At 39.6% G+C, this 26493-nt stretch overlaps 1 protein-coding gene across 3 annotated transcripts; it reads right to left on the reverse strand.

Annotated features, from left to right (window-relative positions):
- On the reverse strand, nt 1-25410 carry LOC117407687 (zinc finger protein 502-like). Of its 3 annotated transcripts, XM_059017706.1 has the most exons (6): nt 24085-25410; nt 22287-22371; nt 19854-20051; nt 5658-5975; nt 4723-5073; nt 1-349 (listed from the first exon to the last, which is right to left on the reverse strand). In XM_059017706.1, exons 1-6 carry the CDS (start codon nt 24499-24501, stop codon nt 342-344), a joined length of 1377 nt encoding a protein of 458 aa, XP_058873689.1. In that variant the 5' UTR covers nt 24502-25410; the 3' UTR covers nt 1-341. The 3 variants fall into 3 exon arrangements, with proteins under 3 accessions (XP_058873689.1, XP_058873688.1, XP_058873690.1); XM_059017705.1 differs by lacking the exon at nt 1-349 and having other exon boundaries at nt 2285-5073; XM_059017707.1 differs by lacking the exons at nt 1-349; nt 4723-5073; nt 5658-5975 and adding exons at nt 10011-10861; nt 12816-13047.
- Between the last annotated feature and the right edge of the window lie 1083 nt (nt 25411-26493).

Raw genomic sequence — 26493 nt, forward strand, 5'->3', positions numbered from 1 at the left:
TAATGGTAAACCGCCACGGTTTTGAAACCACAACCATTTTTCTATAGCATGATGTGACAGGTTGGCTGAGCGTGTGGTGTAAATAACTGACAGACCAGTCCAGTTTCAATGCACAAGTCCAGGGTTTAATTTAACCCAAACACAATAATAATGACGCCGGGATACACAGCGATGTGTAAGCCGACAAACAAAAATGTAACGAGGGTTCGCAGTCCCAAACAAAGAGAAACGGAAACAAAAAAAAACAATAGAACACAGTCTGTCTTTCCTTCATCCAGGACGGGAAACAATTCCGGCACTTCCAGGTTCGCGCTCCTCCGGCATATTCCCGGAGCGTCCCGTTAGTGCTCTACAAATAGACAAAAGGTGCAGGGGTTAGCAGGTATGAAAAATACAAAAGAAAACGACCTCCTCTCATTCCCCTGTCCCTGTTTAATGTCCTGCTCGTCTCTCTCTCACAGTGTACCTTGCCAGAAGGAACAGAACCCTGGGCCACGCCCCCTTTTGTACGCTCCGTCCCGTCCCCATTGGTCAGCGAGGGCAACCGCCGTCAACCAATCCGCACTTCCCATCTGGGTTGATGACGTTGCACACCGTGGTCCCGCCCCCTTTCCAGGTGGCCGCCTTCCACCTTTCCTGGGGATGTCTGCTCCTCCTCCCTAGCGCCCTCACCAGTCGGGAGGGAGATCTAAAACAAGAGTTCATTCTCTCTTTGTCACACATGATTACCGGGTTCACACGGTTTAAGGTGATACGGACACGGTTTTTATTCACCATTTGTCCATCGGTGAGGCACTGTGTTCATTAGAACTAACTAATGAACACAGACATCTCAAGTTCTGAAAACTGCCATGCATGAGATGATCCGAGTAAGATATTAAATAAGCGACGTCCTATTCAATATAAACCGCCCTGCTAAACAATGATCGCTAGCAAACGTGATTGTCAGTAAATGAAAAACACATACTCAAACATCAGCAGGAACAAGGCACTGCAACGTTTCATCACTGCCTACCTATTCATTTACCAAACCAAAGAAGTAACAGCAGCTATTATCTATCGTATCAGTCAATAGAAACTCAGTAAGCACACACCAATGCAGAGAATCAAAAAGTCTATTTCCTACTATATAACGAAGTCTAAGATGCTACAGGCATTTGTATTTTTATTTTAAACGGTATTGTAAAGATGTTGCACTCGTCAAGCCCCCTAGATGCCTGTGGCAGTGTGACCCCGCCTTGTGCGTGTTGTTTGTTTATATGTTGTATGTAGTGTGTTAAATGTTGGTGTATAGTCATTGGTACACGGGATATAAATGGGTCTGTGTAACACGTGTGATTAAATGTATATTTGTATTTAGCCACGAGGGCTGCACATCACTTCACGTGCTGATTAAAATGTAATACTATGTGAGCACCGGGAAGGACACGTAATTAATCCATGTGCCGTTGTACCGAGATTCTAATTGAATGGTTGATTAGCAGTCGAGTCTTGGTACAACTGCATAAAAGACGCACATTGTCACTCATTCGGGGTTGGGTGTACAGAGAGGAGGTACGGGGAGATAGAGAGGAGACTCAAGCTAAAAAATAACAATTGCTATTCCTTCAGCACGATACTTGCTTGTCCGTTTTGTCCCGTTTGTGTTTGTTTACTGTTTTGTTTGGCCCTTATGCCAATTTGTTTTGTTCAACTCTTTTATTTCCATTATTATTTAATAAAGAAACCGAGCGCTTCTGTGTCTCGGTTTTAACCTGACGCTGCTGTGTGTCTGTTTTTCTGGTCTGTGACGTCACCACACCTCACCACTGCAAGCCATCCTGCCACAATGCCGCTTATGTTTTCTTCGCTGTTAAGATGCAGTCGGGTGCTGCATGTCTTAAAACACACTCGATTGGCTAATGCTCAGTAACACTTTGCTTCTCTTAAATAATAGGATGCCGTCCAAACTGAAAAATGAAGAGGGTGTTCAGTTGCAGTGTTCATATCCTTACCCCCTATCATTCCAGACTGAGACCAATATTTTGGTGTTTCTCCACAGTAATTATTTTGCTGAGCCTGTGTGAGCTGGAGTAAGCACTACTTCCAGTTAGGTAGTAGCCTGACAGAACTGTAGTACCAATGTGTTGTATTTGTTTTAAAATTTAAATTAAAGCAATTTTCTTGTTCACTTGACTTGAGTGTATTTCTTTAAATAGCCATTTAAAAACGGATCACTGTGACGTCCCTACTTAGAACCGCCAGCAGCAGTCAGTTTGACGGATACATTTTAAACAGCTCAAGACGTGCCTCCGCGCTTCAGCAGGTACATTTCAAACAGTAGCAGGTGCAATGATTTAGAATAGGCTGCTTACCACTGAGGACTTCGCTAAATGGAGTCTCCAGGAAAAGCATGAAAGGTGAGAGCACACTGGTAGTTTTGCAGTGTAACTTTAATTAGTCCGTGTATGCAAGACAGAAGTGCTAACCTTTTAACACTACTAACATCTTCCTCACAGCAATCTTCGCTACGCTATGAAAATGAAAGACAAACTTTCAAATACAACTCAGAAGATGTATTCATGAACATCATATCTAACATAGCAGAAACACTATTTAACTAAGGCTTTATTTTCAAAATTAGCACATAACACATGACAACAACAAAAATAAAACTATAATAAAATAAACATTTGAAAAGATAATTGTGTAAATATCTGTAAACTGGTATATATATACATACAAAATTGTAAAAACAAAGGAATTATTTCTAAAAAATAACATAAAGAAAATAACTCCCATTGTGTAACTTGACTGCGCATTCAGGGAAACATACTTCAAAGTAGCCCTCATATTAGCACAATCCACACAGATGTAACGCTTATCAACTTCTTGTGTGCATTTACCACATACTGCTCTTTCACCTTGGGCATAGATATCAGAAGTTGTATTTTTATTGCATTTAGTTACCTGGCTTTGTATTCTGTTGTGTGTGTCACTTCGTGCGCACTGTATCCAGGTTGAACTGGACTTCCCTGCCCTTTGCAGTTTTCTGATTGAAATGTTTCTGCCAAAGCTCCATGACTAGCATCAAGATGAAATCTCGCCTACTGATATTTTCCCCGGTGCATTCCTTGTACAAAATGAAGGAATTGATGGCTGCCATGTCCAGTACATTTTAAAAATACAGCAACTGGACATCAGTGATTGCTTTTACTGAGTATTAAGTTTTGCAGATGGACATGTATTGTGTCCATTGACACTGTGCTTTTATCAGAAACAGCTGCGTGTCCATGTAATGTTTTATGATTAGCTTGAAGCACGCAGTGCTGTTTTCAATTAAGTTGTTCCAAATTTCTGATTATTATTATTATTTATTTCTTAGCAGATGCCCTTATCCAGGGCGACTTACAATTTTTACAACATATCACATTGTACATTATTTCATATTTTACAGATATCACATTATTTTGACATACAATTACCCATTTATACAGTTGGGTTATTACTGGAGCAATCTAGGTAAAGTACCCACAACCCTCCGGTCAAGAGTCCAGAGCCCTAACCACTACTCCACACTGCTGCCTTGGCACTGATGCCAAGGCAAATATCTGTAGTTGCTCTCAAATCAAAACACAACAATCTCAAGATTTCTCGAAAAATTACTGTAATAGTAATATTATAAGACTGCAGACTATATATGCTCATGAAGACAGCCAAACGGCAGTTCAGTCATATTTGTTTTGTTCTGAAACCCGCCCCTAGATTGAAACAAAGGCAATGAAGTCCTGGCACGGTCCCATGTGTCCCATCAATAGATGTTTATTGCTGAATTAATGATTGCAGTCTCAGTCAGTGAGATATCTGAAAGCAACACCTCCCATGAGTTAAACATCTCTGCATGTCTCTCTCTTACCAGCGATGGTGTGAAATAGTGTCTCACACTGTGTCAGTTTTGTTGAAGCTCTGATATCTCCAACCGGAATGTTATCCTCTTGTCTGTAAATGCAGCCGGTGCAATAAACACTTCTGAGATGTCTTTGTGAAGGAATGTTTATATATAATATATATTTAAATCACATTATTCTTCAGTGACAGGGTTTTTGTCTTGCTAAGACGTTCTGGTTTTGAATGTGCTCCACCAGATGAAACCTTTCCCAGCATTCAGCATTCAGGGTTTCACTGCTGGGTGAATTCTGAGGTGTTTTTTAAGACTTACTAATTCTCTGAAGCGCTTCTGACATTAATTACAGTGGTATGGTTTCTCTCCTGTGTGAATGCGCTGGTGTTTCTTTAAATGTTGTAACTGAGTGAAACTCTTCTCACAGTCATCACAGTGGTATGGCTTCTCTCCTGTGTGAATTCGTTGGTGTTTTTTTAAATGTTGTAACTGAGTGAAACTCTTCTCGCAGTCATTACAGTGGTATGGCTTCTCTCCTGTGTGAATTCGTTGGTGTTTTTTAAGATCTCCTAATTCACGGAAGCATTTCTCACAATCATTGCAGTGATAAGGTTTCTCTCCTGTGTGAATGCGCTGGTGTGCTTTTAAATGTTGTAACCGAGTGAATCTCTTCTCACAGTAATTGCAGAGATAAGGTTTCTCTCCTGTGTGAATGCGCTGGTGTGATTGAAGATGTCCCAACTGTGTGAATCTCTTCCCACACTGAGTGCAGTAATGAGGTTTCTCTCCTGTGTGAACACGCTCGTGTGTTTTCAGATGGAATGAACAACTGAAACTCTTACCACAATCAGCACAGAGAAATGGAGTCCCTCCAGTGTGATTTCTCTTGTCAGTTTTAGGCGATCCTATTTGACAGGAACTCTTCCCACCTTTAGTAGAGCAAGGCAAGGTCTTCAAGTTGCCCTGAGTTTCAGAATTGTTCACACACACAGGCGGTGCAGTCTCTGTACTCTGCAGAGTAAGTGGTGGTCTGTCTTGCTCGGTTAAAATGAATTCTTTACAAGTTTTGAATTTCTTTATATGTTCTTCATGGATCATCTCTCTGTGTTTCGTGCACTGCAGTTTGCCACTGGAAGAGTTTTTGCAGTGGGGTGATGGAGTGGAGTCGTGTTCTCCTTCATCTACTGTAGAAGCTAAAGAAAGAAAGAGACAAAGTTTATTGTACAGCATTCTCAAACATTCATTCTTATGCAGGTCTTCCCCTCATAACCATGACCAACTCCTAGAGTGAACTCTGATGAGAATACAGTCAAACCCACTTAATATCACTCCTGTTAAAACCAGCCTCCTTTTATTATCATCACATTGAAATTTGCCAGGCAGAATATAATGGGTGTCAATAAGTACAAATTCTTGAGAATATCACTTTGATTATTAACAATATCACCTAGAGGGATACAAGTATAAGATCAGGTTTACATGCAAGTGTTGTATTGAAATGTTTCTTCTGGTGACACTTAGCAACCCGACTGGATTTGACATCACCCATTGATGAGACATGTGATCCCAGCACCACTATAAAGCTGTGGGAGCTGCACAACTGCAAACAGCCTACCAGAAACAGGGAAAGGCAAAGATCTAACAGCATTCAAAACAGACATGATAGTGGATGCACATCTAGCAGGGTCACAGTAGCAAGGACAGTTATGTTGCAACTTGCAAGCCAAAATCATAGTGGTTAAGTTAAATTGAGCTAGCATGACTAAAGTATAATTACCTCTAAATCCCAGTTCACATTCAGGTGGACAATCATCACACAGGCTGGATCCCAGCTTGTTGTTCTCCTCAAGTGTACAGACATTATTTTCAGTAGGAACTTCCTCTGCGATGGGGACACATTCCTGTTCTATGAATTCCTCTTTAATAGAATCACAGTCCAGTCGAGGGACCTCTTCATCTTTAACACATGTCAGCTCTGTAACCTGCTTTAGACTTGCACACCACTCCTGGTCAAAGGGCTCCTCTAGTGTGTAAACTGATTCTATCCTTGGCCCCTGTGCTTCAGATTCAGGGACAGCATGGCTCTCTGTGGGATCTGTGTGAAAGACAATTGTACACAATTATAACTCTTACTTACTAGCCAGGTTCCTCTACAAAGCCAGCCCCTTGCCAGAATTCTACTGAGCGATGTCATTGGATCATTCCGGTGGAACAATTTATGAGGAGGCCGCGGGAAAAAAAATCTGGATTGAATTATACTCTGATGCCTGATAAATATATAAAAATGTGTTACAAAACTGTATGGGAATGACCCAACTCCCCAGTAATGTTGTTCAAGCTGACACCCTGGGATCCTTCAAGAAGCTGCTTGATGAGATTCTGGGATCAATAAGATACTAACAACCAAACGAGCAATATGGCCTGAATGGCCTCCCCTCGTTTGTAAACTTTCTTATGTTCTTATGTTGTTTTTATTTTTTAACACTGTCATTTTGTATGAGTGCAATGCCTTCCATGCGAGTCATTCCAAAAACAACCAAGTATTCAGATCTGCTCAGAGTCGTTCGTTTCCTTCTCTAACAGAAACTGTTTTCTTTTTTTTCCCTGAATGTATGCTTCGAAATCTAAAAAACTGAGTTCAACTTTCAACACGTCACATGGAAGACGGCGACTGTCAAAGGCGGAATACCTCAAAAGAAAATAAAAAAGAGGCTTTTGTAACGAGCCAAAAGGGGTCTCTTTTTAAATAGCTGCATAAACAAGTCAGTCAGTGCCAGAGTGGGACGTTAACCAGCATGGAAACAATGAGGCAAATCGAACAATCTGGAGATATTTCATCTTCACCGACTCAAATGGCGTCAGGTATAGAAACGGAGAATCACCAGGATCTAGATATAGATCATTTGCATAGTAATGTGGATGAAAGCACAGCACTGTTACAGGTGTTTCTTAATATATAGGAGGCTGTGTGGTGCAGTGGTTAAAGAAAAGGGCTTGTAACCAAAAGGTCCCCAGTTCAAATCCCACTTCAGCCACTGACTCATTGCGTGACCCTGAGCAAGTCACTTCACCTCCTTGTGCTCCGTCCTTCGGGTGAGACGTAGTTGTAAGTGACTCTGTAAGTCGCCTTGGATAAAGGCGTCTGCTAAATAAACAAATAATAACAGTAAGTGCACAGACTGGCTTCAGTCTTTCAGTTACCATCACAGTACACTGGAAATGTATGATAAACCAGATTTTGAAAATAACGATGATTTCATGGCTTCCCCCAAAGGCGCGACACTTTACTTTTTTTGTGTTCATTTTCTTAAACATTTCTAAACAGCTTACGGCAGCTAAGTATGCATTTCAGATGGTTGACTATGATAAGGAGAAGGGAGGGCTTCAAATGTAAGAGATGAGAGGGGCTGGGCAGGAGTTCAAGTGTCTGTCATCACTGCAGTTTGTTTGATCACTTCCACTGATGGACACAGAAATGCCTGTCAGAGTGTAAAACTCAAGTGTAGGATTAGAGTTCAATACTATTAACTATAAACAGCATATGAATATAAAATCACACATTAGTAAAGTACGTTCATGTGTTTATTGATCAATAGTTATCTAATGTCGCAAAAATAGTGTTTCAGTATTAGAATTTCCACAAAAATGAAATAATTCATTGTAAATAGCAATCAATACGAAAGGCTTGTATAAAGTTTATGAACACTAGATTCAACATAACTCCCAATTGAAGAGAAAATAACAAGTTAATAAAACCTTGTAGATATAATAAATACAGCAATGCACAAGAGGGACAATGTGAAACCACATAATCAGATGTATAAATTCATATATCTTAATGGAGGTTGACAAAGATCATAAGAAGGACTCAAGTCAAATTACACATTCATTCTATTAGGAACCATAGTTTATAAATAACGCCCTATGAAAATCGTGGAATTTCTTTAAAATTCACGGCAGTGTCACGGGTTAAGTATTGTATTTCGCGGAATGTGCACAGAACTATTTTATAAATTATGTGTAGAGATGATTTTTTTTTTTTTTTTTAAATCAAATATAGACAAATGCACTGACATCATCAAAATCAACGTCAAAGTTAGTCAAGCACTTTACAATAGCTTGTGAAACGGTGTTGTAATTAACAGCCTGTAGGTAAAGTGTATCTGCAAGGACAGCTTTCAGTTCTAGTGTGTCAGGTGCATGTTCACCATTTAGGTCTTGCAAAACAAATACAATGTGTAACCCATACTGATCTTGGGCATCAGTCGACTCGTTAGTGTGACCACTGACAAGCAACCAGACTGGTTTTACCAATTCCATAATCTGCTTGTGATACTCGGCAACTTTAGGTAAGTATTCATGTCTCAGCCGGGCTGATGAAGGAATCACTCCACCATTTGCTACACTTTGGTTGTCCAATTTTTCAAGAGGGATATTTGCACAAACGCACGCCTCTGTCAGGTCAAAATGTAATGTGTTTCGTGCTTCACGGTTTGAAGTGAACTTTTGGGACACGGAAGTCACTGTTTTTTGTTTCCTTGGAAGTAAAGCAGTCAGAGTACTGCTCTGGATTTCCGCCTTTCTCTTTCGGTGAATACTTGAATCTAAACGCCTGTCAACAGCCGAGTCTAGGTAGCGATCTGCAGTAACGTTGCAGGACGTACAGAAGAGCTTACCTCCATCGCTGTGTAAAACTCCTGCTGGATACTGCTATACCTGATCTGCTGCAGACACATTTTTTGTCTTTTTAGAGACATCCACTTTGTTTACAGTGTGTAGTATTTTAATTTCCCGCCTAGACTGCATAGTCACATGACAATCACTGCACAGCACTGTGCATGGTTAATAGTACACACAGGCACACAGCAGAGCTGTACAGTTTCCTTAATGTGATTTTTTTAATATAAAATACAAATAATTATGAAAATGTATTTTTATTTCTTAATATTGTAAAAATCACGGTATTGGGCTAATTTCACGATTGCCGCGCAACCCGTGAAATCGCGACATATACAGGGCCTTATTTATAAATACTAAATCCAAAAAGCTTCTCTTTGTAAAATAGTGTCTAAATCGCCTCCTCTCCTAGGAAATTGAACCTTCTCTATTCCTAAATACTGAAGAGAAGAAACTGGATGTCGGACAAAAATGAGCAGCTACTGGATAGACTACATTTCTACACCTAATTGTACTGCGATGTTCAGCTATTCTCGATTTAAAGGTAGTGTTCTTTTAGTCCGCATTTCTTTATTGGTTTGCATGCATACCAGTTATGTGAACCCATGAGTATAACTAATAAAAATAAACGATACAACGCTATAACAAAAAAAAAAAAAAACTGCAGCTGACTCAGGTTTTATGAGACTTGTACAATGTCTCTGGGTTTCTCTCCCTCTGTTGAGTGCCACGCCTTGAAGCAGTTTCTTGTTTTATTGAGACAGAAGGACTTCCCATCACATCCTGCTCCACTGCATCAGATGTATGTCTTCACCTCTTTTTTTTACTTTTATAGCAAAGGAAACATTTTCTTCTTTGCTCCGACACTTCTGGAACATGGCCGAGATGGAAAGAAGCCGACGCATTGGATGGTCTTTCTTTGCTGACTCTGGGAGCAGGTGAAGGCACGTCAGCATTGTTTGGGATGCTTCCCAGTTGAAGTGCTAGTTCTTCTCTGAATTCCAGTTGGCAGTATCTGGCAGTCCTTCTAAGGTCTTCATTTTGTGGATTACTAGCCCTCCACTCCTGAAACAAAATGTAGGCGTTGACAACAGCAATGTCGACAAACTGAAAGAAGAGTGTCTTCCACCACTTCAGTGAGCTGATCAGAACACTGTACTTCTGTATCAACTGATCTGATCTGTCTACTCCTCCCATGTGCTGGTTGTATTCATGAATGGCCAAAGGTTGCCTCACATTCACTACATCCAATTTGCCGTGGCTTCTAGCCCTCCTCTGAACTGTGACGGACTCGGTGGCACTGTGGATGGTGGACAGTACCGTAACAGTTCTCAAATCCTTCCATTGAAGAGCCACGATATTTCCTTCCTGAATTATTTGCCACCTCATAACCCCACGCTGTGCCTTCTTTCCCCACTTCTTGTGGTCCTTCATGGACTGTGGGAACTGTTTTCTGTTCGGGTTACAGGTTCCGCAAGGCTCGAATTCCACGTTCTTGCAGTGCCACTAAAAGCTCAGGAGAAGTGTAGTAGTTGTCAAACCACAGGTGGTAATTTTGAAATTCCAGGGGCTCAGCAACCTGCAATACAACACTTTGGGCAAGACCATGAACCCGTCCCTCTTTGCTTCCTGTGTACACGTAAAAGTCATATGTGTACCCGCTATCTGAGCATGCCAGTACCCAGAGTTTGAAGCCCCATCGTGTTGGTTTCGCTTTCATGAACTGCTTCATTCCAGACCGTGCCTTGAACCGCACCATTCTTTCATCAACTGCCATGTTTTGCGGAGGCTGGTAGAGATCTTGACACGTAGCCTTCATGTGGTCAAGCAGGTAGTGTAGCTCTTGTAGGCAGTCTCCTTCTGCCTCAGTATCAGGATCGACAACATGCAGCACTGCCAGGATTGCCAGGAACCGATCCCTTGACATGAAGGCACGAGCCCATAGGCCACGCTGCAGAGACTCTGTGCTCCAGTAACTTGAAATCCGAGAGATTTTAGTGACACCCATGTAAATGAGGAGGCCGATGAACTTGTACATTTCATCTACTGTCACATCAGCCCATGCACCAGTTGCATCACCGTAGGATGGCTTCTCGATCATGTGGCGCCAACCGCATGCGTTGGTGAACCTGCAAATGCAGTGCACCACCTCAGCAGTAAAGAAAAGCAGGAAGAAGTCCATCGCACTGGACAGCGTTTCGTTTGCAGTGCGGGTCAGTCGACCGAAGTCAAGTCCTGTGGGTCTCCGTGGTCGAAAGAGATGCTAATTCTGGAGCAGGCTGCTCATCATCATGTGAATAAAAGCTGTTGAAAACAAGTACAACAAGAGAAAGTAAAAGATTAGTAAGTTTGCACATACTACTTATCCCCTACAGTCCGTACACACATTTTATAAGTAGGCTATACCAACAAGTTCTAAAGTTCAGAGAACTTTCAATCAATTAGCAAAACTATAAAAACCACACACATTATTTATACTTGTGCTAATATTATTATTCAACACAAAACACTAAGTTACTTAACGGTAAGATAAGACAAATCCGAAAGAGGTGGCAAATTGTCAGGTAAGGCTGTCACTGCACCCTTACCTGACCCATGCTCTGACAAGGCTTTCCAGCACACACTGCTTCACTGGTACAGTAGGTGGGTTCACTTCAGACAACATGTGTAGTCACCAGTGGGCAGGTCAGGTCAGGTCTAAAACCAGAACAACCATGGTTGTTTTAATGTGGTCATAGAATTATATGTGAATTAGAAAAGCCAATTAGAATAGTTGGAGTGACACAAGTTATTTATTACGTACTTTCCCAAGAATACAAACATTTACAACTGTAATAACCATGTCAGCTTTTGGGGATTTTGTTTTGGTTTATGAGGGACACAAAACCATGTGTTTGTTATGCTGGAAAAGAAATGTAATGCATGTACGGAACCCCTAAAGGTACATGGTGTAAAAATTTAAATGGGAGGCTACCATGTCGTGCGCATGACTTACTATCTCATACGCAGGACATAATATCTCATGTACACGACTTACTATAATATCTCGTGCTCACAAGACAGTAAGTCATGCTGACGAGATAGTAGCCTCCCTTTTTAATTTACACCATGTGCCTTTAGGGGTTCCATAGTAATGAGATCATTGAAAGGAGACAAATAATATGTTACAGTTGCATTTTCCAACCAATCAGTCCATTAACTGTACAGACCTTTGTTATCCATTTATGACAGCGACTCTTCTAAACTTCTAAAGTATATCTGTTAGGCTAAATCCTCAGCAACCCACTGGTGACAACACATGCTGTCTGAAGTGAACCGACCTACTGTACCAGTTAAGCAGTGTGTGCTGGAAAGCCTGGTCAGAACATGGGTCAGGTAAGGGTGCAGTGACGGACTTAGCTGACAATTTTCCCGTCTTTTTCGGAATTGTCAGCTCTTACCGTCAAGTAAAACATGTTTAATATCCATTCTTTTTTCACTGGAAGGCTGATTTTAAAACATGATATTTATATGCAAGCAATTTATTACATGATTGTTAGGAAACAAACCCTCAAACATTTGGTAATATTAATTATCATGCACATTATATTGTGTGTAATACGTTATCGTTCACAAAATTAGTATTACGAATATAGATATTTGGTGCTTATGTTTTAAAGTGTATATAATTAATGTAAAACTAAATATATACTGACTAATATGTTGGCTGTAAATATTTGAAAGAGGTTTCATTCGTTGCTACATCGTCTTGAGTCCCCATTGGAGATAGCGCTGTCAATCATGGTACTGCTTCTGTGGTTTAGCTTCACAGACTGAGTTAAGGTCTGAAGCATTTAAAAAAATAAATAAGAAGTCTTAAAATTAAATGGATAAAGTCAGGATCCACAAGACATAAGTGAAGTAAGGTATTCAAATTAAATTACCCACAGAGAATTATTAAACTGACAAATACCCACTAACTTACTCTTGGTGGTGGACCCCGACTGTGGATGTGTAATTTTTGAGTTATCAAAAATAAACCGCACAAAAAAAGAGACTCCTAGCCACTGAGTACTATCCGTCTGCCAGATATGGTGTTTAAGTTTAAGCAGCCGTTTGAGTTATTTTAGCGCAAACCGATCCATTTTGAAATGGCAGAGAAAACATACCCCTCAAAATTGAGTTTAAACAAGGCTCTGCCAGCCGCTCTTCCTTATAACGACGCTATTGCACTGCTATAATAAAATACAAGAGCCAGTGAAAATATCAATAATCTTACCTTGTGCGGTCAGTGAATCTCCTCTTGGCTTTTGGTGTGGTGCCCTTGTGACACAACCCGGTCGCTGTGCAGACCCCCTCTCTCTCTGGGGCTTCTTCATCTGAAGAACACAAGTCAGACTCCCAGCCAAGCAAAGCTTCGTCCAACTCATCTTCTTCTTGTGGGTTTAAACCACCAGTTTCTTCAAAGAAAATGTCTAAAACATCTTCTTCACCTTCTTCAAAAGGTCGCCCTGCAGAATCAAGTCTTTCCTTTAGCTGCAGCTCAACACTCGCGCTCCACTCACTCGTCTACCTTTCCGGCTCTCACTTTACTCAACTTCAGAAACTTGCTCTATTGGCTACAACTAAATGAAACCTTCCCTGATTGGTTGCTGAAGCCATTGGAGATGCCAGTTGTTTGTTAAGCAGCCAATGGACGATTTCTAGCGGCCCCATAGCAGAAGGGTTAATAGCAATACAAAAAGCAATACTACTTCAACAGAAGTTATTTCGATGTTGTTTTAAATTTACATTACTGTTAACATTTTATGTCAAAGCAAAGCTTTTAATTATTCTCACAAAGGTAGGCTAACTTAACTACTAAATGTAGCTTGTTTTTCTAGAATACTGACATGTAAACTAAACATAACATGCTTAGAAACAAATACTTAAAAAAACAATCTTTTAAAATGATTACACAAAATATAATCCTGTACTTCAGAGTACTGTAATCTGCCAAGTGTTTAATCTGTAGTATTTTGTATTTAATCATATCCTGATGTAACTATCACTGACACTTATCTGCTGTATTATTGAATTGTATTTTGTCACACTTGTACTTGCTTGAACCAAAGTCATTGTATTTATCTTGCTCTTAATTGTATTATTACTTGTACTGTGATTCTTGAAATGTATTTGCTTACGATTGTAAGTAGCCCTGGATAAGGGCGTCTGCCAAGAAATAAATAAATAAATAAATAAATAAATAAATAATGTATGCTGTTTTCTGGTCACTTTATACAATTCAATAAAATTGCCAAACAGCTTTTCCATCCTCCCTTTTCTTCACCCCAAAAAGTTCCAAATTTTGTGTCTCATTCTTCCATTTCTAATTGTGTAACTGATGTGATTTGTCCAATGCGAATCCAAAGGCAGACAGGTTTGTATCCTAGCAACGTGCCGACGTTCGCTATCTACTGCACTAGCACTATGATCAGTGTATAACTACATAATACTTTAATGCAAACTGACACTGGGGAGCCTTCAAACTGGGATCTAATTGGATGCATCGATTAACAATAGAACCGCCATGCGGGTCAATTTGACCCATTTTGGATTTAAAATGTTAATTACTCTCCCAGTGTGAATCGCATGCGTGTGTCCGTTTTTGACTTTTCCTAAATATATGAATTAAATATCCTGACGGTGTTTGATAGACAGAAGCACAAATATGAGGAAGTTATAAACAGTTCTACCAAGAACCGCCACGTGGGTCAATTTGACCCATGCATTACAATATTATATATATATATATATATATATTTTAAATATACCGTAAGATTTTTTGGGGGGAAATGCAGCAAACAAGACACGCCCCCTCCTCCTCCTAGCACACATGTTTTTTTTATTTCAAGTCTTTCTTTGTTTGTAGATTATCAGAGAGCAATGAGACAGAGATTTGCTATGATTGTGGATTTGTACAATTGCACCAAGGTGCCAACTCAGTGAAAGCCTAGCTTTATTAATGTACCTGGGAGACATCAATCCTTCATTCTGTTCAAGGAAAATATCAGAAGGAAATATTTCATCTTGAAAGCAGCCATTTCGATTGGAATTCTGCAAGCTGCACTCATATAAACACAGGAAAGGGAAATGGCATGCAGGATAACAACATCTGTGCCTAATATGAAACATATATTTTTTTTATATTACTTTTAGAAAAAAAAAATTTGGTTTTACAGTTTCACATGTATATAGACCTACCCATTTACATCTGTTTGCACATTTTTTGTAGTCCGCTGTACTCGCTAACTTTGAACAGGAATTTAGTTATTTTCTTTTTTGCTTTACATCTGTGAGGATTGTGCTTTTTTGGGTGCTGTTTGTGATGCAATTCGCGTTACATACACCGGTGTTTGAATGATCAAGTAGGACCGAATAGCCACAGGTGTGCCTCGTTTGCCCCCAACTGCACATTACTATTATTACTGTATTTAGCTGATGTCTTTATGCAAAGCAACTTACAAGTGTATGAGAAGTGCAATTTATGAATAAATACAAGAAATAAACAGAGAGTAATACAGGAAGAGGAAACGCAGTAGAATACAGGCTACAGTGCAATAGGCAAACGCTGCGGAGGTACAGAGGCGTATTCAGCATAGGCTTACATGCCTGTAAGTATTGTAATATATACATTTTTATGTTACTGATTCATGTTTAAGTTTACTTTTTCATTTAAATACTGTGTTTCTGCGGTCCAAATGTTTGATATGATGTTTAGAAATAAAACTTTGTCTATAGTTTGTCTTTCATTTTCATATCAAAGCACTTTAAAAATGCATGGGTCAAAATGACCCACGTGGCGGTTCTAGGTAGTTCGAAAATCCGGTGGTTCTAGTTTTAATTGTTGCATTTCTACTCATTGTCTAATTAAAAGAAAAGAAAATTCAGTTATGATAAAAAAAAGAAGTACTGGCTGCAGAAGCACTGGATTTTAATAAGGACACAGGTAAAGTATGCAGAACCAACACCAGACACTCATGAGAAAGCCAGGGCACTGCCACAGGACTCAGGACAGCACCGGACACAAGACTCAGCACAGCCAGGACAGCACAGGACACAAGACTCAGCACAGCCAGGACAGCACAGGACACAAGACTCACTGACCTGTGCTGTCCTGTACTGTCCTCAGGACAGCACTCTGCATGCCTCGGGTCACAGGTTACAGAACACAGTAAACCCTACTGTAAACACTGCCAATTATATCATTGTGAAGAAGAAGTGTGTGTCTCAATTCAGTCAGTTGCACCCTGAAGACCTATTCAAACAAGACATGTAACTAAACTTAACTGAACATTTAATTTGTCTGAAGATTTTTTTAAGCAAGAAAGCATGTTTCAAGATACTGACATGTCCTACAAACATTAAAACCTATGTTGGTCTGATCATGAAAACAATACGGTTTCATGTGTTCAACAGTTCCAGTTCAGACTAGCTTAGAGAAAGAAATACTGTTTCCATGTAAATTTTATCAATAGTATTGTCATATAGTGACATGGTGTTGCCACAAGCACAGTGTTTGCTCCAGGACTTGCAGACTGAGGGTCAATGTGGCCCCCACTCTAAATTTTAGGGGGACATTATCTTCAGTGAGGGGGTCAATATGTTTGATAATTCAAAACCAACCGCCATTTCTTATTTTTGTTTGTTTTTAAATATGCCAGCAGAGTTTACTGATCTTTTGTTTCTGAAGAACAAAAAATAAAACTGTAAAGCTGTAGATACAACCAAGGTGTCTCTACAATACTCACTGTCACTTTTGGGGAAAATATTGGGAAATGTGTCACAATGATGCTGGTGTATCACTGAGTACAGGACATTCATTGTACCAGATCACATTGGAACAGGGGTTTTCAATCTTTTTAAGCTGCGTACCCCTTTCCAAAAAAAGTAGTCCACCGCATACCCCCATCTGAGACAGAGTCATAATAAAATGAAAACTCAAAAAAGGTTTGTACAATAACATGAGACAACAAAACGCACAAGCCTTGGAGTGTGTAATGGATACACACAAGTTACAGTATTATAATGGAAAAAATATATTATATTTACTTTTGGATAAAAATAGTCCCTCAAACAGGTTTCTAGTTGTTGGAAACATCAACATAATTTTATTGTAATTACGAATTAACTGAAATCAATGAAGCCTCCGTGCTAAACTCAGTCACTCAGAAATGTCATAGGACTATTTGATGATAGCAAATGGCAAACATTTTTATTGATATTAAATTACAGAAAAGGCGGCAAAGAAAATGTCACTATCCATGCCTCTCTATAGCTGACCTCATCACAAAAACATATTGGCATTTTTTAATTCTTGGTGACTAAAACGTACAGTACTGATGCCAATTAAAAAACAATAATAAAACGCTGTGTGATGTGTTACCACACAAATCACTGATGATGGCAGAGAAATTGGAGAGAGCTTCAGTCGCAAGACATTTTTGGCGTTTTTAATCTTTGACGGTATTTCGTCTTGATCGCCCTTTGCTAGTAATGTACTAGTATTGAGCTGATGTAACTTAAAAAAAAGGATGATGAGTAGGTAGATTCAAGAAACTGCACAGAGTCCATTTCTTCAGTCAGTTGTTAGGTTTATTGAAATATGCAGGGAGCCTGGTCCCAGGTACAGGACACAGAATACTCGTTCTTACAATTGTTGCATGACATTAAATACCCTTCTGCATAGGTGTCTCTCTCCTCCTCTTTCTCTGACACTTAACCAATAGAAAAGGTACAACTCATTATCATTATGTGTGTGTGTGTGTGTGTGTGTGTGATCTAGTGTGAAGATCTCTGAACTCAGTGCTTTCTTCAGACCCTGGTGTCACAAAGGTCCATACATCTGGTTTTTGTCATCTTCCTTGTTCCTATCTCTCCGATTTGCCTAAGACACTTTGATCCCAGTTTCATTATCTCTTTTTGGCTCTTCGGTCCCCCTTGAAAACTAGCTTTATGACCCCGTCATAAACCAGCTGTATTTTCTAAGCAAAAACCTGTTAACTAGTTTTATAACCCAGTGGACTCCCGAAGGGCAAACTTCTTTCATGTCAGGGCTGGAGATCAAAGGACTTGTTTGTACAGCCGTGTGCTGCTGGCCAGCCATTTGCTTTGACACAAATGAATCTTAACTTCTCTACCATATTGCAGCTTTCATCTATCACAGCAGTGCTTGCATTTTTGGAACTAACAGTTTTTTCTATCCAATGTTAAATCACTTTTCAGAAAAATAACATGAATACAGCCGTCATTCCTCATGCGTAGCAAACTGCTATTCAATACTTGTTCCATGTTTTCCAACATGAGCCAACAATCCATATTTGTTCACTGGATTGAAAGCTAAAAACTCTTACTCTCACATCAAACGTAACTGCTTGTCAAATTAGACCACATGGCAATACTTCGGTTTCTGATTGGCCATACATTATGTATTTTGAAATGAACCAATAGTACTTAAGTTACAATAAACTTTTCATTGAAAAATATATATCGACTTGCAGGCATGAACACACACAGGAAATACAATGAGTTAAAGACTAGGCTTTTAGTTTTTTAAAATATGTATATAATATATTTTTTTAATCCCAAAGACAGACTGCAGTAACCGCCCAACTCTTTATATGACATTTAAACAACAAGGTTTATTTATAACATACATATTTAATATGTAAATTAGCCGTGTGTGCACTGAACGCTCTGTCACAGCACATCAGTCTGGTGTTAGCGATTAAACGTTGATTACATGATAAAAGTTTGCAATAGATTGGGAAGTGGTACCAAGTAAAATGCGTTGTCTGCCATTTCAGAATTTTTCTCACGTACCCCAGTTTGAAAACCGCTGCATTAGAAGAAACCACATTACCAACATATACAGTTTAACAGTCGTATTTAAATGCCATTGTCCTGACTGGTAAATTCTTACCTTCCATCTGCCCATATCAAAAATTGCTTTTTTTCACATTTTTCATTCTTAGCCCCCAAGTAAATATTTTGAACAGTTTTCAAAGCAATTTTTGCAACACACGTTGGTGTTGTTGATATGATAAACGCGTATCTGCTTCAGGTACTCTATTGAATTTTTTTTAAGGTTAAACAATGGCCCGTGTTACACAGAACACTAAAAATAAAATGTCAAATATACAATATGTATTTTGTTGGTTTTGTGGATTTGCTATATTTTAATACCTTGCACATAATGATATGGTTTTGAAAATGCTACTTACCAAAACCGTGACAGCACGTGAACTGTATTACATCATTTCCTTTATTCCGATTGCAGTGGTGTTATCGCAATGCATGATGTATTATATACAGTGCTATGCAGTGTATGAAATCAAATACACTGTATATATATTTATCATGCCGTTATAGGTCTACTGGCAAAATGGCCAAGAGACAGTTAGTGAACTATTTTTAGCATTTTCTGTCATAGAAAAGACACATTTCACATATTTGATAAAGTTACCGTAGGCTACTTTTTTTTTTTTTTTTTTAAATCGATGCGGTTTTCGTTTCACAAATCTACTGCACTTCATCTATAAACTGTTTTGCAGTATGCACACGTTCAAATTTTTCCCATTCACTTGCTAGATCACTCCATATCTCCAAACATCAGACAGATATTTTGTCTAGCAAATAGATAAGTTATCAGCTGATGAATTTCACAGTATTTTTAAGCACAAATAATAGCCTACATTCAAGCAGTCACTGCCGAAGCTGATTACTTATTCTTCCAGAAGTAATGGTCGGGTGTAACAGGGATACAAGGTTATATTTGCGCCGGGCCATGTTGTTAAGCCTGATGTTGTCGTCCAGGATTTACTGTGAATCTCACTGTAACCAGAGCGGGTGCTACTGGACTGGAGAATAATGGTATGGGAGTTTAATTATGAAAATGCAAGTGTAAACAAACAAGTAAAAAAGATTAGCCTGTCGTCAGACATGTCATGGTAATACAAAATGCATTAATTTACTGCGTATTGGTATTGAGTCTCGTCTGGGACACACGGGCGCATTAAGAGAAATTCAGCGGGACATTTTTTATTTCAGGGGGGCATTGGCACAGTGGCGCGCTCTAGCGCAAACACTGCAAGCAGGTTCCATTAAATTATTGATGGGGAATGTAAACAAACTGGACTGTCAACAGCTTTCTGGTGAAGAACAGTGAAGACACCAAACTAAACAGAATGACTCCTTATATATAGTGTATTCCACAGGCTTTCTTCCCCTCTTTCAATAAAGCCCCCCCTCTATAGATCTGCATTCCAGTTTCACTCACCTCTCTCAGTGATGCTAGAAGGTGGCGTTTCCTCCTGCAGGATCCGCTCATTGGCCTGGTCACACCCCAGCTCAGTCACTTCCTCCTTGATCTCAACAGTCCTGTCTGCAGAAACAACCCATCGAATAGGAAGCTCAGGGCTGATGTGAGCTGCTTCCATCTCAGAAACTTCCTTTGAGTGAGGCTGATCCGCTCTCACTGAAGAAAAGGAGACAAGACTGTTAGTTTGTCATTTCAGATTGCATATAAGGTGCTTTTATTTGAATCTCCACAGAATTCACAAACATAGCAAGCATCATTTTTAACGTCTTGATATGTATTGCACTTTTCTGATGTGATTTCCCTGTGGTTAATGCTACAGACCGACGGACTCACAAAAGGAATGCACTTGAGGCTAATCTACTATGGAAACTTACTATCTATGAGAAGACCTCACCTAGAATATTGTGTTCAGTTCTGGTCACCTCGCTACAAAAAGAATATTGCTGCTCTAGAAAGAGTGCAAAGAGCGACCAGAATTATTCCGGGTTTAAAAGGCATGTCATATCCAGACAGGCTAAAATAATTGAATCTATTCAGTCTTGAACAAAGAAGACTACGCGGCGATCTGATTCAAGCATTCAAAATTCTAAAAGGTATAGACAATGTCGACCCAAGAGACTTTTTCGACCTGAAAAAAGAAACAAGGACCAGGGGTCACAAATGGGGATTAAATAAAAGGGGCATTCAGAAGAGAAAATAGGAGGCACTTTTTTACACAGAATTGTGAGGGTCTGGAACCAACTCCCCAGTAATGTTGTTGAAGCTGACACCCTGGGATCCTTCAAGAAACTGCTGATGAGATTCTGGGATCAATAAGCCACTAACAACCAAACGAGCAAGATGGGCTGAAAGGCCTCCTCTCATTTGTAAACTTTATGTTCTAACTCGCTGGACGACAGTGAAATAAGTCTGGTTTTATCTGTGTGTGAGAGCTTGATAAGTCTGGTTTTATCTGTGTGTGAGCGCTTGATAAGTCTGGTTTTATCTGTGTGTGAGAGCTTGATAAGTCTGGTTTTATCTGTGTGTGAGAGCTTGATAAGTCTGGTTTTATCTGTGTGTGAGAGCTTGATAAGTCTGGTTTTATCTGTGTGTGAGAGCTTGTAGGAGTGTGATGTTTCTGACACGAAGGTGCTGCAATACAAGATGATCATGATTGTCTTCTTTATTAGATATGAGCCATACATTTCAGACGCACAAAGCTCAGACAGCAGCGAAGATGACAGCAATGGCGGACTTGCCACCTCGAAAAGAGATCTACAATGCCTGAACAACACTGAATGGTTTGTAAATGTATTTCCAGTTACATACTTTATCAAATAATATATGTAGTGTAGATCAACTGACTGAGAAAATCTATTTGAAAACGATTGTAAAACAGTATTAGTCCAAAGTACCCATTGGCGGTGACTCTGAATGAGCTTTTGAGAGCTTCAGGCAGCTGGGCTTGATGTGCCAGGGGAATAAACATATCTACAAAGCAGAGAAAACATACAACCCAAACGTGTTCGTAATGATTGAACTCACCATGGCAATGCAGACCATGTACTTCCCAGTATGTTCTGCATTGCCATTACTGTGTGCTGAGAGAGAAACTGCATCATGTGCATCACAGAAAGAAAGACTAGTGTGTTATTGTACACACACACATATATATATATACTGTATATATACACACACACACACATACACACATAAAGTGGTTTGCAGAAGTATTCACCCCCTGCAAAGGTTTCACATTTTGTTGGCACCTGACCGTACTCCACAACGCTTTCAAATTAGACTTTACGAATAGAATCTACAGAAACTACTCCACACTGATAAAGTTAAAAAATGCATATAGAATATAAATAAGTAAGATTTACAGGGAAAAACAGATTCATCTCAGTTGCATAAGTATTCAACCCCTTTGCTACTGCAGCCCTAAATCAGCTCAGCTGCAAATGATTTGTTTGAAAGGTCACAAAATGAGTGAAATGGTTTCAGCCTGTGTGTACTCAAAGTGGTTTAACTTGTAGATCATTTCCCTCAGGTATATAAAGACTTTCAAGTTGCAACTCACATAGTGATCCAACAAAGCAACCAGGAAGACCAATGAGCTTTCGAAACAAGTCAGGGATAAAGTGGAAGAGAGGCACAGAGCAGGAGAAGGGTACAAGAACATTTGTACTAACCAAGGGGCTGAATACTTATGCAACCAGTAAATTTCATTTTGTACATTTTCTTTGCAAGTTGTGCTGACATTTAACCTCCTCCTCATATAACAGTGTTCAGTTTAACCACTACAGCTTTGAATAACTGTGCACACATTATTTGTAATTCAACAATATGTGAAATTGTTGGGGGGTGAATACTTCTGCAAACCACTGTATAAATTACACTTCTTATACAGACCTTTATCTTTTCCACAAAACCTTGTCTGTGTCCGTTTACTTATTCTGGAGGGTCCATGGGGCTTTGTTGTCTGACAGCCAGCATCCTGTGTCACCAACAGAAGCAACGAGAACAGAGATGAGGCAACAAAGCATGTCTGTCACTAAATATTACTGTCATCATGTCAAGAAGGAGAACATGACTGGCATAGTAACTTATCATACATTGAAAAAAACAATTCTGACTACAGTGTACTGTGGGTTAGCTGTGGAACTGCGTCACACCCCAGCAGTGGAAGGATGTCATCCTTTATATCGGCACTGCTTTGTGCAGATGGTACTGTCGAGCCGTATCTTTCCTGATCCTGAGGGAATGACCAGAAGCCTTCCATTTAATGTCCCTCCACTACATTTCATGTCAATGTTATTATTATTATTATTATTAGTTTATTTAGCAGACGCCTTTATCCAAAGCGACTTACAGAGACTAGGGTGTGTGAACTATGCATCAGCTGCAGAGTCACTTACAACTACGTCTCACCCGAAAGACGGAGCACAAGGAGGTTAAGTGACCTGCTCAGGGTCACACAATGAGTCAGTGGCTGAGGTGGGATTTGAACCGGGGACCTTCTGGTTACAAGCCTGTTTCTTTAACCACTGGACCACACAGCCTCATGTTAAGCATCATCTATGACCATCCTAAGCTACATGTTTTGAACCTGTTTATGTCAGGTATATTCTAAGACTTGGTTTGTTGTATAGATGTTAATTAACTAAAAAAAAAATGTCCCAAGACGATCCATAGACATGACAAACCTATGGACTATTCATATACAGCACTTTTTGAAAAATAATAATAATAATAATAATAATAATAATAATAATAATAATAATAATAATAATAGGGCTATATATTTAAGTTATATATGGATAACCCAGGGCTAAAGTAAGTGCCAATTTGCATTTAAACGTTACTCTTAAAGTTGTTTGACACCGACAGGTATTACTTAGAAACAGAAGCAAAAATAATCAAATGTCATTGCAAAACGAGAGCTGCTGCATTCTGGTTTATTTTCAAATTTACGGAGTTTTGAAAATATATCAGATTAAATAGTACATCTACTGTTAGTTTTAAGAGTTTAAAAGTAAACGAACAATACCATTTGTGGAATTATCCAGATGCTGCTGTATAAAATGAAATTCCCCTCCTCTAGAAAGCCGACACCCTGGGATCCTTCAAGAAGCTGCTTGATGAGATTCTGGGATCAATAAGCTACTAACAACCAAACGAGCAAGATGGGCTGAATGGGGTCTCCTCTCGTTTGGAAACTTTCTTATGTTCTTATGTATACACAGCAACCTTTGTGGTATAACTCCATGATGAGATTCCAATTAATGATCAGGTTTACTGTTAATTAAGTAAACGACAGCATGTATTACTAGGAAAACAAAATTGTAGATTTAAGCTTCCTTATTAGAACCACAACATTATCATCTTCAGCCCTGATCGCAGAAATTAGACTACAATCCTCAGAGTAGTAATCTATTCAGACTGAAGAAGACTTCTCATTATCACTGGAATAACTGCGCAAAAAACACAGTACCTCTCATATTGCAACGAACACATTTGATTCCGCTGGTTTCTGTTTCCGTTACACCTGTCCTCGGAATCACATTCAGCTCAAGCTCATGTATTAGAAAACTATTCACGTTACACTCCCGGGTTCAAAGCTATTTGAGGCGCTAGCATTGCTTACAAAAATATGCTATAGATTTTACACACTTTTCTTTCATCATAATCCAGTACTAACATTACTTACCCTTGCATGCTCCCTCTTTTCAAACGCAACTCCGCCCCTCTTTCTTTTGGGGGTGCATGATGTAGTCGGCTCATCATCCTTCGTGGAGCGCTTAGAATTCCCTGCTGTCTGTCCGCACCCTGGGGTGACAGACGGAGGACACACAAAAATAGACGGTATTGCTCCTTTTTTTAATCTTAGAGGACATTTAAGACTGACACCCAACTGCAGCATAAAAAATGGTTTAACTTCGAAACAGTCCAACTCGAAGTGGTCGCTACACAAATCCGACGATGGCTTTGCGTGCCAATTGGCTCTCGTTTGCTGCACCTGTTGCTCCCATTTACGAAAGCAGACCAAGTCCTTTGGGAATTTAAATACAGTCACGTTGTCTTTAGGTGACTTAGAACATCCATACGCCACACACATGTTTGGCATTTTGCCTTATTTTTGAAGAGATTTTTTTTTTTAATAAAGAAAACACGAGATTTCAATGTTAACCAGTCAATTCGCGCCTTGACCGTCCTTCGATGACGTCATATCCGCCTTTACCGGAACTAAGCGTAGTCCACTCGAGCACGGAGTTGAAAACGCTGTTTTATTTACAAATTATGTGAAAAATATTGAGCGCAGTGATGTGTCAATACCTGCGTTGGTTTACTGGAGTTTAGGTTTATTTATTTTGTACAAGTTGTGGCTGAGGTGTCATAGCCAATTTATTCTGCTTCCAGTCGTGAACTCCCTGCTATTACAATCATTACGGTACAGTTGTACTCACTGCACGCAGCTCCTCTCTCCAAGGCGGAAAGATAGCAAACAAATTGGTAAATAACTCTTATTTTATATCAAGTACATTTATAATCCCGACATATACATACAGTTAAACCATTTTTCTCTGACACTGAAATTATACTGTGTCTGTTTTTTAAGAATCTCCGATCCCCGCTTCTGGATTAATTCCCAATTATAGGTTCTAGTTAACTTGCAGTCTCCTAACTCTACACTGCTTTCCTATGAGAATACCGTAGTTAAGTTTTGTTGACCTCTCTCTCTGCAGTCAGTCTAAGCTGCTGTCTCTTTAAAGTCTTGCGTTTTATAGCTAAAGCGCCTCTTAACTAAAACAATTGCGTTAAAAAAAAGCAAACAAACCGTCCACCGTTAGAAAGCAACCGATTACATAGAATCATCCAGGTACAGTAACCCGCAGACACGGAGCAGCAGCCTGTGGAATAACAAACCGAGAGCAGCGTCACTGAGCAGAGCAAGTCAAAACTGTCGGCATTTCGGATCCAACACAGTGTAAACGTGCATAGTAAAACATAGCGCTGTAGGAGCCAGCATGGCGAACTGCTATCCAGTTTCATAACCCCCCCCCCCCCTTCACGATCCCGCCCTTGCTTCGACAGGGAGGCAGCCAATCCCTCTCGCAAGTTGGGTTTCTACACCCAATGGGTGCGTTCTTGTAGCACAGGTTTCCGCAGTTCTGCACGCCGTGACGTCATGAAAAAACACCCTCAAAAATCCGTGCAGATCCAGCACAGCCCAGCCCTGCTTTGAAAAGTTGCTGCGGGAGGCTGGCTGTGCTGTGACACACCTGCTGTACTGTATTAATACATTGAATATTGTTTATATTGGGGTTTACTCTTAATGGTTAATTTGATGTGAAAATTATTCAACACAGACAGACAGACAGACACACACACACACAATTTAATGAGATGTATAATGATAATAATAGTAATTATTATTATTATTATTTATTTATTAGCAGACGCCCTTATCCAGGGCGACTTACAATTGTTACAATATATCACATTATACATTATTTCACATTATACAGATATCACATTATTTTTACATACAATTACCCATTAATACAGTTGGGTTTTTACTGGAGCAATCTAGGTAAAGTACCTTGCTCAAGGGTACAACAGCAGTGTCCTCCACTGGGGATTGAACCCACGACCCTCCGGTCAAGAGTCCAGAGCCCTAACCACTACTCCACACTGCTGCCGGATGATAATGATGATAATAATAATAATAATAATAATAATAATAATAAAAAAAAAATCCCTAGACAATTGTGTTTATGTATTACCTTAAAATAAGTACTACAGCAGTGTGGAGTAGTGGTTAGGGCTCTGGACTCTTGAGCGGAGGGTCGTGGGTTCAATCCCCAGTGGAGGACACTGCTGCTGTACTCTTGAGCAAGGTACTTTACCTAGATTGCTCCAGTAAAAACCCAACTGTATAAATGGGTAATTGTATGTAAGATAATGTGATGTCTGTATAATGTGAAATAATGTATAATGTGATATCTTGTAACAATTGTAAGTCGCCCTGGATAAGGGCGTCTGCTAAGAAATAAATAATAATAACAATAATAATAATAATACATAAATAAGTGTGTTGTCATGGCAGTTGGTGATG

This window comes from Acipenser ruthenus, chromosome 57 (assembly GCF_902713425.1).
Source record: "Acipenser ruthenus chromosome 57, fAciRut3.2 maternal haplotype, whole genome shotgun sequence".
NCBI classification, from domain to species: Eukaryota; Metazoa; Chordata; class Actinopteri; order Acipenseriformes; family Acipenseridae; genus Acipenser; species Acipenser ruthenus.